We start from the raw sequence: 14831 nt of genomic DNA, 5'->3' as shown, positions 1-14831 counted from the left end.
AAAAAGAAACAAGCATTCTGCGATGTGTTTAAAAGGCAACACACAGGTATATTATCAATTATTGATTAACTCCTGGCATTTTTAGCAGTCTAATAGACTGAATTTTTTCTGACAATTTTAGCTATCTAACAGACGTTATATTCATTATTTTATGATATCGGCACCAGGGTAACTAATGGTCGTGCGTGCGTGCGTGCGCGTGCGTGCGTGTGCTTGATGTTCGTTATTGTGACTGTCTTCTTTGCACTCCAAATCGATGCTGCTTCACAAGTTCCTGACAAAATAAAGTATTTGATACAGACCAAAAAATGTATATAGACAAAGTTTAACTGGCTTAATTTGGCTAAAATGATAGTAAATCTATTTCCACACAACTTTGCATTCTTAGATGTCTATTATTTATCTGTTTTAAATGCTCTTGTATCACAGCTGTACTGCCTTAAAAAACACGGTCCACTTTGCAAAGTGAGGAAGGTAGTCATGTCTTTTAGGATTAGGGTGAAATGTTCCCACAATTTACATGTTTTCACCGGCACTGTTTGCGAGTGGCCGTGCTCATCACTTGTGAAAAACACAAGTGATGACGTTACCGACTATTGTTGACAAATTCATTTGTCGCCGACCAATACTATTGTCTATATTTGTCGACAATGTTGACAAATCGTGAGTTTACACCTTTAAATATTACTCTTTCACACATAAATTATAGAAAATTAGTGTGCCAGAGCTGTAATTGATTTACTTGTCTTTCACACAAAACCCAGTGAAGCTGGATGTTGTGTGTGTTTGTGCGTTCACACAGCAGTAAGAGATATCAAAATGTGTCTGGTTATGTGATATATTCAATAAATGCTGCTTAGCGTCAGTTACCTTTAACACAACACGGCGGTAGAATTAGGTTTTATTTCGCTTCTCATACTACTTCCAAGTCAACTTTGACCCCCACACCCTGTCTATATTTCCATTTATCCATCCATCCATCCATCCATCCATCTTCTTCCACTTATCCGAAGTCGGGTCGCGGGGGCAGCAGCCTAAGCAGTGAAGCCCTGACTTCCCTCTCCCCAGCTACTTCTTCCAGCTCTTCCCGAGGGATTCTGAGGCGTTCCCAGGCAAGCTGGGAGACATAGTCTTTCCTACGTGTCCTTAGTCTTCCCCATGGCCTCCTACCGGACATGACCTAAACATCTGCCCAGGGAGACGTTCGGGGGGCATTTTAAACAGATGCCCGAATCACTTCATCTGGCTCTTCTCGATGTTGAGGAGCAGTGGCTTTACTCTGAACTCCTATGGAATTACAGAGCTTCTGATCCTATCTGTAAAGGAGAGCCCCGCCACCAGAAGGAGGAAACTCATTTCGACTGCGTGTACCAATGATCTTGTCCTTTTGGTCATAACTCAAAAGCTCATGACCATAGGTGAGGATAGGAATGTAGATTGACTGGTAAATTGAGTGCTTTGCCTTCCGGCTCAGCTCCTTTTTCACCACGACAGATCTCACGATCCACTCTTCCCTCACTCATGAACAAGACCCCAAGTACTTGAACTCCTCCACTTGGGGCAAGATCTTGTCCACAACCCGCAGATGGCACTCCACCCTTTTCCGGGAAGAGGGAACCATGGACTCAGACTTTTCATCCCAGTCGCTTCACACTACTGGCCAGACGAAGCCTACATGTTGACTTCCATCTCTTTTCATGTTGTGGATCATCTTGGCTGGTCTGACTATCATCCATCGCTATTGGTGGCAGGTATCCTGGCTAACATTAGCATCAGTTAACATCGGCAGCTCGTGCACCGGCATGTTCTACAGCGTCACCACACTGGAAAAGATCCACGCGGACACTTTGACCTTCCTTGTCAGCCCAGTTACATCTACTGGGGTCAGGTCATCAGAGCACGACAACTACGAGCACAGATATAAGCTAGCAAACTGCAAAATCTCGAGTGGATCACAGTGTCCTCTTGCCTATGAACAAACAGGACTCTACAAATCATATCCTCTTTGAACAATTAAAATGTACAGTCTTTGTTTAATAAAACTGGATTTATTCACAAACACATTAAGGACAAGGGGCTGGGCATTTTCTGCCTCACAGAGATGTGGTAGCAGCCGGAAGTTTCTTCAGCTCTAAATAAGGCTTTCCCCCCTGTGTATAACTATCTGAGTAAGTAAGTAAGTAAATTATTTTTATAAAGCTTTTCACAGATAAAATCACAAAGCGCTGTACAAAACATGGGTGAAGTAAAACAATTAAATTAAAACAACAGGGGCAACATCATAAAAAGGATACAAAGTGGATTACAAATAATAGTTAAAAGGTGCATTAACTAAAAGCTTTACTAAAAAGAGAAGTTTTCAAATGTTTCTTAAGTTTCAACACAGTCAAGATCACAGAAGGACTGGTGCAAATTGTTCCAGAGTTTGGGAGCTATAGCCTGGAATGCCAGGTCTCCACATGTTTTAAAACAAGTTTTTGGGATCTTTAGAATACCCTGGCCTGAAGACCGGAGGCTACGCCCTGAGGAGTAGGGGCATAGCAAATCAGTGATGTATTGAGGGGCCCCACCTTGCCCCACCAGGACTAAAATCTTAAACTCAATGCTGAATTTAACTGGAAGCCAATGAAGACTGGATAAAACAGGGGTGATATGGGCTGTTCTGGGTGCACCGGTCAAAAGTCTGGCAGCTGCATTTTGTACAGTGTAAAGTCTCTTTAGCGTTGACTTGTTGAAGAGAGTGAAAAGAGAATTGCAATAGTCAATGCGAGATGAAATGAACGTGTGAATGATAATTTCGATATCCAATTTTGGCAACAAATTTCTCACTTTAGAAATATTTCTGAGATGATAAAAACAGTTTTTGGTCAGTTGACGACAGTGACCCTCCAAAGACATTTACTGATCAAACCAAGGTTTCTCAGGCTGCTTTTAACAGATGCACCCAGAGCACCAAGGGAGTTTTTGATCAGGGGGATCTTTTTATCGGGAGCAATTATCAGAGTTTCCGTTTTGTTTGAATTTATCTGGAGGAAATTTGAGGGCAACTAGTTTTTAATAGAGGATACGCATTCCAAGAACTCAGATAAAAGAGAAACTCTGAATCATTGAAGGAGCATAACCGTTGAATATCATCTGCATAGAAATGATAAAAAACATTTTTAAAGCGGCATCAGATACAACAAAAATAAAAAAAGGCCCCAGAACAGAACCCTGGGCCACAGGTTGGACACATTGGACATTACATCATTACATCTGAGCAAAGCCCTTACAACTGGTCGTGGTGGTGGCCTCGCCGTTTTATCCCACAGTGACATTGAATTGAACCCTCTGTCAGCCACAGATTTCTGTTCCTTTGAAAATCTGATACTCAAATGCAAACACCCTCTTAATGTAACAATAGCTCTTATTTACCATTCTCCAAAACACCAACCAACATGTATTACAGATGTACACAATTTCCTAATTTTACTCTGTTCATCCTACAAAAACATTTTGTTATTGGTGATCTTAATATTCACTTGGACTCTCCGTCCAATCGACTAGCCACAGAATTTAAACAAGTACTGGACTGTCTTAACCTCCCCCAGCATGTCAATGTCTCCACCCACAATAAAGGTCATACCCTGGATCTAGTTATCACCGACTCCCTCACAGTCACTGAGCTCCATGCATATGACACTGGTGTGTCTGACCATCAGGCAGTTAACACTAAACTCCTCCTACTATCTCTCTACATAAAACCAAAACATACAATAACTTTCAGGAACCTAAATAACATTGATTCCCACTCTTTCAGTCATCATCTCCAGCTTCTTCTCCTACCTACTTCCTCCTCATTCTCGTACCTCATGGATTTTTACAATCACAGTCTATCCTCTATCCTGGACTTTAATACACCATTGAAAAAACAGAAAATCTCCTTTTTACCGGTCTGCCCGATGGTACACAAAGAAGCTGAGGCAAATTAAAAGGACAGGCCGTGTCCTGGAGCGAGCCAGCGTAAGATCCGGCCTGACGGTGCATAAGTAGGCCTACCGGGAACATCAAATATCTTACGTTAAAGCCCTTTCGGTGTCCAGAACAGAACACTATTCCACAATCATCAACAATAACCCAGGTAATTCCAAGCAAATCTTCTCTACAGTTAGTCACATTCTCAAACCACAAATCACCCCATACCACACTCATACAGGCAGTAACTGCAACAAATTCCTTGAATTTTTCACCTCCAAAGTTAACAATATCCGCTCATTTTTCATACAAACGCATAGACCCATTCGACATTCCAGCAACTTTCAGCACACAACATTTCTCACATTTCATCCCTACAACGCAGCAGGAGGTCGAGAAGATCATCCGCAGATCCAAACCATAGACATGCTCCCCTGATCTTGTCCTTTCCTCTCCTCAAAACACACACCCTTTGCATTACCCCTCTCATAACAAAAATCAATAATCTTTCCACCAAACAGCCAACATTTCTTCCTCTCTCAAAACAGCTTTGATAAAACCTCTATTCAAAAAAACAACTTTACACCCAATCCCTCTGTCAAATTACCGACCCATTTCAAATATCACATTATTTTCCAAAATCCTAGTAAAAGTTGTTTCTATCCAGCTTCACAACAATCTCAAATCAAGTGAACTCTATAAAAAATTCCAATCCGGTTTCCGCCCCTCCCACAGCACAGAATCATCTCTCATCACAGTCACCAGTGATCTGCTGATGGGACATCCCTCCTCATTCTTCTCGACCTATCTGCTGCGTTGGACACTATTGACCACAACATCCTCCACCACCTCTGCCCTTCACTGGTTTCGCTCCCATTTCACTGACAGGACCTGGGGTATGCTAAAACTCGCCCCCACACTGTCACCTATGGGGTCCCCCAGGTCAACGGGCTCAGTCCAACCCTCTTCACCATCAACATTATTTTCCACTGCTATGTTGACGACACACAACTCTACCTTAAAGTCTCACCCTCTGTGTCTCCCACTGCCACTGTTGCTTGTCTCAGCTCCTGCTGGAGGAAATAAACGCATGCATGAGTCAAAACTAGCTGAATGGCTCAAAAACAGGCGCCATTCAAACCGGTACTCCTCAACAACTCCGTTCTTCACACATAACCTCAGTTTCAATTTTTGACCGCAACTTTCCCTTCTCTCACTCCGTTACCAATCCCATCGGGACCCCTGGCAGGAGCCTCTAGAAGCTACAATATGCTAATGATATGTTAATTATATTATAATTGTATATATATATATATGTATGTGTGTGTGTATGTATATATATATATATATATATATATATATATATATAATGTATGTGTGTGTGTATGTATATATATATATATATGTATGTATGTATGTATGTATGTATGTATGTATGTATGTATGTATGTATGTATGTATATGTTGAAGATTGCAGTCATTTTGTGTTACTGATTGGGAGTTTTGGCGGGAAAAATTTCAGATAAAAATCTTGTCACATTTTGTAATTAATTCCTAATAAGTTTATTTTTCAGACTCTTCCTGCTGCATTGCGTGCCCTCAAAAGCAAAGCAGCTCGCCAGTGTCTGACTGATGAGCTGAGTCGTCATGTTCAGCAAAATCGGGCCATACTGGACCACCAACAATTTGACTACATCATTCGGATGATGAATTGTGCCCTCCAGGTAATTCACAGAATCAGAAAACAATGAAAAAATGTTTGTCACAACCTGAACTAATACCTGTTTGTCCATTCCTAATCACTTTGTGATCGTGAGTACGTACTGTAGATTCTTAATGTTTTTTAATTTAGTACATAGAAAATCAAATTCCTAGGAATGTTTGTTCTCCAGAAATTGGGATCACTTTTACTTTCTTTCAGCATCTAATATACCAGATCAGTTAATGTAAAACAAAATTGTTAAATCATTATAAAAAATAGCTTTCTGCATGACAGACAACTGAATGATTATCAGCTTTTTGTTCTATGTTTACTTTACTGGGAGAAACCTGCAACTACCCCAGAGTAGTTTCCAACTTTTTGTGTAAAACACATCTGGGGTAAAAAATAATCCCACTTTACGGTTGCAAATCTCTTCATGAATGAAAAACAAAACAGAAAAATACTAACAATATCCCTAACTTTTAGAGAAGCACAATTGCACATCAGATATACTGGCCACAGTTGCCCTTCATCCTTGTTTTCTTTTTACTGTATTCTCTCATTTGGGTCTGTTTATAACATTTTGTGAGAGTGAGACTCTGCAATGCTGCTCATTGTTCATCACACAGCTTGTTTGTCACCTCCTGGTGTCCTCATGCTTGGAATACTAGCTAAAGTTGGCAATCCATGTGCTGCTTCGAAAGAGTCAGTGAAGCTTCACTCACCCAGAGCTGCCTAGCCTTTATTGGTAATATTTCATTTTTATTGCCTAGAATTGGCCCCTTCTTTAGGTTTTTGATTTTTGTAAGATGTCCCCTGTATGCAGCTTTCACGAATTGCCTTTGAATTTCAGTCATTTTAAATACAAAGCCATTTAATCCAAACAGATGTTCAGGGCATGAGCACAATGTAATTTCATGGGTTCAATTCATAATTTATTATAGAATAGCTTGAAAGTAAAGCCAGTCACAAAAAACTGCTAGCACAATGAAACAAATTATGATCTACAATTTCTCACTGGCTAACTCGATTTGCTATACTTTCTATTTATTTTAGTTCATATTATAGTTTTACCGACCAACCTTCTCTCTGACCTGCTACCTTATCATGGTAGAGGAGTTTGCATGTTTCAATTACCTAAGAGCTCCCCTAGTAGGGTCTCCCAAGACAAACAGGTCCTTGGTGAGGGACCACACAAAGAGCAGCTCGAAGACCTCAATGAAAAATGATTAACAAGGACTCAGATTTCCCTCGCATGGACGCGGGTCACCGGGGACCCCCTCTGGAGCCAGACTCGGAGGTGGGGCTTGATGGCGAGCAGCTAGTGGTCGGGCTTGTCCCCATGGGGCGCGGCCGGGAGTAGTACAAAGAGGCAATGTGGGTCCCTCCTCCAATAGACTTACCACTCATAGGAGGGGGCATAGAAGTCGGGTGCAGCATGAGCTTGGCGGAAGCCGAAGGCAGGGCTCTTGGCGGTCTAATCCTTAGCTACAGAAGCTCGCTCTTGGGACGTGGAACGTCACCTCGGTGAAGGGGAAGGAGCCAGAGCAGTTGCGCGAATTAGAGAAGTTCCGGCTGAATTTAGTCGGACTCACTTCGACACACAGCAAGGGCTCTTGAACCAGTCCTCTCGAGAGAGGCTGGACCCTCCTTCACTCTGGCATTGCAAGCAGTGAGAGACGACAGGGTGGTATGGTAATTCTTAATGCCCCCCTGGCTCAGAGCCTGTACGTTGGAGTTTCACCCAGTAGATGAGAGGGTAGCTTCATACCGCCTTCGGGTGGGGAGACGGGTCCTGACTGTTGTTCGTGCTTACATACCAAATAGTAGCTCACAGTACCCGCTCTTTTTGGATTTTTTCGTGGGAGTACTAGAAAATGCTCCCCCAGATGATTCCCTTGTTCTGCTTGGTAACTTCAACGTTCACATTGGCAATGACAGTGAAACCTGGAGAGGGGAGATTGGGAGGACGGCCGCCCGGATCTGAACCCAAGTGGTGCTTGTTTTTGGACTTTTGTGCTCATCACAGTTTGTCCTTAATGATCACCATGTTAAAACATAAGGGTGTACATACATATGGACCCCTGAGGCAGCGGACAGTACCGACACGCGGGTTTTGCAGTCGCACAGGCAAAAACCCGGACACGGGAGGAGTTCAGGGAAGCCATAGATATTGATTTCCAGACGGCTTTGAAGCATTTCTGCACCACCGTCTGTCGCATCAGAAGGGGGAAGCAGTGCACTGTCACACTGTGTATGGTGGGGACGGTGTGCTGCTGACCTTGACTCAGGATGTTGTGGCTCGGTGGAGGTAATACTTAAAATACTTTAAAGCCTTCCTTTGAGGAACCAGTGCCTGGGGAATCTGTGGTGGGCTCTCCTATTTCTGGGGCTGAGGTTGCCAAGGTAATTAAAAAGCTCCTTGGTAGCAGGGATCCGGGGGTGGATGAGATCCGCCCGGAGTTCCTTAAGGCTCTGGTAGTGGAACTGTGGAACAGGTCTATACTCTTGGCAGGGTCTTTGAGGGTGCATGGGAGTTTGCCCAACCAGTCTACATGTGCTTTGTGGACTTGGAGAAGGCATTAGACCGTGTCCCTCGGAAAAGTCCTGTGAACAGTGCTCAGAGATTATGGGGTATCGAACAGTCTGATTGTGGTCCACTCCCTGTATGATCGGTGTCAGAGCTTGGTCCGCATTGCTGGCATTAAGTCGGACCAATTCTGTTCATAACTTTTATGGACAGAATTTCTAGACGCAGCCAGGGCGTTGAAGGGATCCGGTTTGGTGACTCTATGATTGCGTCTCTGCTTTTTGCGGCTGGCCTCATCTGGCCATCTTCATCTTCAGGTCTCACTGGATCGGTTCCCAACCGAGTGTGAAGCAACTGAGATGTGAGTCGGCACCTCGAAGTCTGAGTCCATGGTTCTCGCCCAGAAACGGTTGGAGTACCACCCCCAAGTTGGTGGGGGAGATCTTTGCCCAAGTGGAGGAGTTCAAATACATCGCTGTCTTGTTAACCAGAAAGGGAACAGTGGATTGTGAGATCAAGAGGCAGATCGGAGTGGCCAAACTGTTGTACTAAAACACTAGGGAGGCGTTGGAGAAGAACAAAGCTTGTTTATTAGACTTCATCTTCATTAGCCAAACTGCTTTACGTTTTATTATTTTATCAAAAAGTAAACACTAGGTTTTTTTTAACATTAATTGTGTTTTTTTCATGTCACAAAGGTGTTCTTTACTGATGATGTGTTCAAGCTGCACCGCAAGGTGTTTCTCAAATCTAGTATGACTGGCCTAGCCAGTGACTTCCAGGAAAATCTGGATGACAACCGTGAAAGTGTGGTGACAACTGGAGAGACAGTGGACAGCCCGGAGAGACGGCAACGGGGCAGTAAAGGTTAGCACCCTGCACTGCAGCTCCCGTGAGGGAGCACCCACAAAACGCTACAGAAAGCCCTAAAGAATGATACGATAACGGTAGTGGTGCCCGAGAGGGGGGGGAGGATGAGCACCCCAAACTGACGGATCTTTTGGTACCAGACATACGCGACGGATTAGCGACAACGACAGCAACTTGTTTTTGTGGCAAGGTCTGTAAGAACCTGAGTGGCCTGAGGATCCACCAGACCAGGATGGGCTGCATAAGGAGAAAGCAAGCTGAGCAACGCACAGAGCCAGTGCCTAGTACTGACCCTGGTGAGACGGAGAAGGAGCAGGAACCGGAGTCACCCCACTGTGTCCAGAACCTCCAAGCTCAACATGCTGTACCCGGCAAACCATCTGAACAGCGCCGGGTCTTATGGCCTGCTGCAAACAAGGAATCTGAATGGCGACAGTTTGATGAGGATGTTGATGCTACCCTTGATGCAGCATGCAGAGGGGAAGTTGATCGGCGACTGCAGCTGATGAGCACACTGATCATCAGCATGGGTGCTGAGAGATTTGGCATCAAACAACCCAAGGCTCGGAACATCGCCAGGCCAAACCGGCGGGAGACCAAGATCGCCCAGCTCAGGAAAGAACTGAAGGCCTTAAAACATCAGTATAAGAGGGCGAGTGAGGAGGAAAGACCAGCCCTGTCAGAGCTCAGGGACATCCTGAAGCAGAAGCTCATCTCTCTCCGACGTGCTGAGGGTCAACGGAGAAGGGGCAGAGAAGGGGCAGAGAGAGGGCGCGCAAGCGCACTGCCTTCATAGCAAACCTTTTTGGATTTACGAAACAGCTGCTGGGGCAGAAGCGGAGCGGGACCCTTGTCTGCTCTGAAGAGGAGATCAATCAGCACCTCAGTAACACATACAGCGACAGTAGGAGAGAAGAAGATCTGCCCCCCTGCAGAGGGCTACCCACACCATCAGAACCCTCCTTCCAGTTTAACATCAAAGAGCCCACCTTGGCAGAAGTCAGGGACACCGTCCGAGCCGCAAGGACCAGCGCAGCCCCAGGCCCGAGTGGAGTGCCATACAAAGTCTACAAGCATTGCCCGAGACTCCTGGAGAGGCTGTGGAGACTCATCAGGGTTGTATGGCGGAGGAGGAAGGCAGCCAAGCAGTGGCGCCATGCAGAGGGTGTCTGGATACCAAAGGAGGAGAATGCAAGTGACACCACGCAGTTCCGCACCATCTCCCTGCTCAGCGTGGAAGGCAAGATCTTTTTCAAGATTCTTGCCAACAGGTTGACAGAGTACCTCCTGAGGAATTCCTACATCGACACCACAGTGCAGAAGGGAGGAGTCCCAGGCATGTCAGGCTGCTTGGAACACACAGGAGTGGTTACCCAGCTGATCCGGGAGGCAAGGGAAAATCAAGGAGACCTGGCTGTCCTTTGGCTTGACCTTGCCAATGCCTATGGATCCATTCCACACAAGCTTGTGACAACAGCCTTGACGACACATGTTCCAGAGAAGATCACTGAACTCATACGAGACTACTACAGTAGTTTCAGTCTGAGATTCACCTCTGGAGCAATAACATCTGCATGGCACCGCCTGGAGAAGGGCATCATCACAGGGTGCACCATATCAGTGGCACTGTTTGCCCTAACGATGAACATGCTGGTCAAAGCAGCAGAAGTGGAATGCAGGGGTCCGAAGTCCAGTTCCGGCATTCGCCAACCTCCGATCCGAGCCTTCATTGATGATCTACATCAGTGACAGGGTGTCGGTGGCTCCTCCGCGGACTGGAAAGGATCATCACATGGGCGAGAATGATGTTCAAGCCAGCCAAGTCCAGATCACTGGTTTTGAGGAAGGGGAGAGTGGAGGACAAACACCGCTTCAGCCTGGATGGAGTCCCCATACCATCAGTGTCAGAGAAGCCTGTGAAGAGTCTGGGGAAGATCTTTGACAGCACCCTGAAGGACAAGGCAGCAGTGCAGTCAGCCCATGTAGAGCTGAAGACCTGGCTATCAGCAGTGGACAAGTCGGGCCTCCCCGGGAAGTTCAAGGCTTGGATATACCAGCATGGCATCCTGCCGAGAATCCTTTGGCCGCTGCTCATCTACGAAGTCCCAGTAACCATTGTGGAGGGCTTCGAACGCAACATCAGCCAGCACCTGCGTAGGTGGCTGGGCTTGCCGAAGAGCCTAAGCAGCATCGCCCTGTATGGGAACAACAACAAGCTGCAACTTCCCTTCACCGGATTGACCGAGGAGTTTAAAGTCACCAGAGCCAGGGAGGTGTTACTTTACAGAGACTCATCTGACACCAGAGTCTCCTCTGCTGGCATCAAGGTCAGAACTGGGAGGAAGTGGAAGGCACAGGAGGCCGTTGACCAGGCAGAAGCAAGGCTGAGACATGGCGTCTTCGTAGGTGCTGTGGCAGTCGGACGAGCTGGGCTGGGTAGCCATACAAGACCACGCTACGACAAAGCCCAGGGTCGAGAGAGACGGCTGATGGTGCAGGGAGAGATCCGTGCAGAGGTTGAGGAGGAACGCCGGAGCAAGACAGTGGCCATGCGCCAGCAAGGAGCCTGGACAAATTGGGACCACGCATCTACCCGGAAGATCACCTGGACATAACTTTGGAAGTCAGAACCAGCAAGACTCAAGTTCCTGATCCAGTCAGTGTATGATGTCCTCCCAAGTCCATCTAATCTTCATTGCTGGGGGCTAGTAGAAACACCTGAATGTCCACTGTGCAAGGCACGGGGTTCCCTGGAGCACATCTTGAGCTGCTGCCCTAAAGCGCTGGGAGAGGGGAGGTACACATGGCGCCACGGCCAGGTGCTGAAGGCAGTAGCAGACACCATTGGCACTGGAATCCAGCAGAGCAAACACCATCTCCCAGTCAGGCATAACATCTCCTTCGTCAAGGCCGGGGACAAACCACAGGCTGGACATAAGGCCCCAACCGGACTGCTAGCCACAGCCCGTGACTGTCAGCTTCAAGTGGATCTCGGCAGACAGCTGAAGTTTCCAGAGCGCATAGCAAGGATATCGTTGAGGCCAGACCTTGTCTTAACTTCTGACTCAACGAAGCATGTTGTGCTGCTGGAACTTACAGTCCCCTGGGAAGACCGGATGGAGGAGGCCCATGAGCGAAAGAAGGCCAAATACCTTGAGCTGGTCGAGACATGCAGAGAGAGCGGCTGGAGGGCCCGCTGTGAGCCTATAGAAGTGGGCTGCAGGGGCTTTCTAGGGCAATCTGTGCATCGAGCATTCAGACTTCTTGGAATCAGAGGGTTGCTGGAGAGAAAAGCCACCAGAAATATCAGTGAGGCTGCTGAGAAGGCCTCAAGGTGGTTGTGGATCAAGAGGGGAGACGGATGGAGTAGTTCGCTGCTTGGACACAAGCCGGGGCCTGATCAGCCATGGTTGGGTCGCCCAGGCGAGGGTGTATAGAGATCAAAGACCCGAAACACCCAATGAACCTCGGTTCTTTACTGATGATGTGTTCAAGCTGCACCGCAAGGTGTTTCTCAAATCTTTACTTCAAAAACATTAATGTGACACATCATTTTGTTAATGTTTTATTGTGTATAGTTAATTCCTATATGACATATTTCTGCTCAAACTCTTAATGGATCTGTCCCGATACATCATCTACATGTACATATAAATGTACATAACTTTAAAAAAAATAAAAGCTCTCTCTATCAAAATGTAAAAATAGAGATAACGGCATCATCCATCCATCCATCCATTTTCTACCGCTTGCATTGTAATGACAAAAAGCTGACAAGTTGATGTTATTAAAAAATAAAAAAAACTAATATTGGTCTATAAACATATGGATAACGTTTATCTATAGTCTTTTTATTAGACATTACAAATGACATGATGGTATTACATTCACACCCTAACACTGCTTTACCTAACAATCAGTAATCATGATTTCAATATTGATAACAATAATCTTAATTATTACTTTGGCCATAATTGGCAGCCCTAGATCTCATAGATGAACACTATCGTGTGTTTGTGTGTATATATATATATATATATATATATATATATATATATATATATATATATATATACAGACAAACACACACACACGCACAAGCTCATATTTTTGGGCACCAAGCCAAGTTAGAAGGGCCCTCCTTTAAGGCAAGTGCCTTGACCTTAAAAAGTTATAAAATTGGAGGCCTGAGATATCATGTAGTAAAAGCAGATTTTAAGCATCCATAAGAGATTTTTGAGAAATCTTACTCCGTCAGTGTTGCTAAAACAAATGAAGACACTGGATTTTTTTTCAGTGTATTTCTTCATTGAAAACCAGCTTAGTGTTTGGCTTTTTATTTGTTAATCATCATTCTATTTTAGGGATTTATTTCAGATGAGCCGGCAAAAGTTAAAAAATAGCAAATTGGCGGTCAAGTTGTAACTTACAGCCTTTGTTGCAACACCCATTCACATACAAGCCCCACATGGATATTTTATTGTTTAGTGTGATTGTGTGAGAGCTAGTAAGAAATCAGATGACCTATACTGAAAAAAATGTTCCTTATCCTAGGAAAGCCTAATGATCCCTCATTAGGATTTCTGGCACCCACTATGATGTGACACATAGATACGCAATGACATCATTAGAAAGCCAATCATGACATTCATCATTAAACTGTCGTCTCACAGCAGTTTTGTTTTCTGGTTGTAATCAGTGTTCTAAAAGTTTTTTATGTTGGGATGACTGTATATTAGAATCAGGTGTCCATGTGGTACGAAAGTGCTCATAATTTTTTTAAGGCTGTGATGTACTGGGAAAATGGACGCATTCTTAGGAATGTGTCAGCCAAAAATAGTTTGCAATGTTTCTTTTTTTTCCCCAGCTTAAACAAGTGCTATTACACTTATCCTTCTTTCTGCCATTAATCCATTGACGTAATATTTGAGCTAATTGCACATCTAGTTGTGTGTGTGTGTGTGTGTGTGTGTGTGTGTGTGTGTGTGTGTGTGTGTGTGTGTGTGTGTGTGTGTGTGTGTGTGTGTGTGTGTGTGTGTGTGTGTGTGTGTGTGTGTGTGTGTGTGTGTGTGTGTGTGTGTGTGTGTGTGTGTGCGTGTGTGCATGCGCACTAGTCAGTGCTCCAGCTACCCTAAGTGAACAAGCCATGTGGGGGACTGAGGCCTGCTGTGGATGTATCCTGGCATCCCAGCCATTTCCTGTTTGATAGGATTATTAGCCCTCAGTGCTCTACTCTCTCATAGCCGAGGGCCTCATCTTGGTTAAAAAACACATTCTGAATGGCAGTTTACTGGGAGAAAAGATTATGCTGGGAGGTTTATGTGGCCACCATGCTGCCAAGTTCACCCCACATGATGTCAAAGTTGATGTTGCACATGTTCCACACATATGTTGTTGAGAGGAAATCTTAAAGCTGATTGAAGAAATCACCAGTTAGATGGTACCCTATGCCTCTACAGGGTGCCTGAAGACCACTGTAACTGTCTCAACAGTTTCAGTCTGTGACTTCATTACTTTTGACTTTATTTAGGGCATAACTTAGACTCTTGCTGTGATAACATGGCCCCTTTCTGCTTCGGTAGCCTTGATAGACTGCCTGACATATTAATAATCACTGGGATGTGGACCTAAGTAGCATTCCCATGTTTAGCTAGCATATTTCCTTGAATGTCCAGTATGGCCAGGTTAACATCTGCTGCAATCAGGTTTTTGACTCCGCGGAGGACAACTATTTGGCCTACTCTTCCTCTTAGTAAACTCTGATGCCCATCCATC

At 45.1% G+C, this 14831-nt stretch overlaps 1 protein-coding gene across 4 annotated transcripts in view; it reads left to right on the top strand.

Annotated features, from left to right (window-relative positions):
- Positions 1–14831, top strand: part of sbf2 (SET binding factor 2) — a 245236-nt gene that overhangs the window by 168769 nt on the left and 61636 nt on the right. For all 4 annotated transcript variants that reach the window (XM_061963987.1, XM_061963988.1, XM_061963986.1 and 1 more), the window contains exon 16: positions 5529–5678. In XM_061963987.1, the coding sequence (XP_061819971.1) occupies positions 5529–5678 (150 nt within the window). The remainder of the gene's footprint in view (positions 1–5528; positions 5679–14831) is intronic.

Source organism: Nerophis lumbriciformis, linkage group LG06 (genome assembly GCF_033978685.3).
Source record: "Nerophis lumbriciformis linkage group LG06, RoL_Nlum_v2.1, whole genome shotgun sequence".
Taxonomy (NCBI): domain Eukaryota; kingdom Metazoa; phylum Chordata; class Actinopteri; order Syngnathiformes; family Syngnathidae; genus Nerophis; species Nerophis lumbriciformis.
The sequence above is the reverse complement of the archived record's forward strand: the minus strand, read 5'-3'. Positions and strand labels throughout refer to the sequence as shown.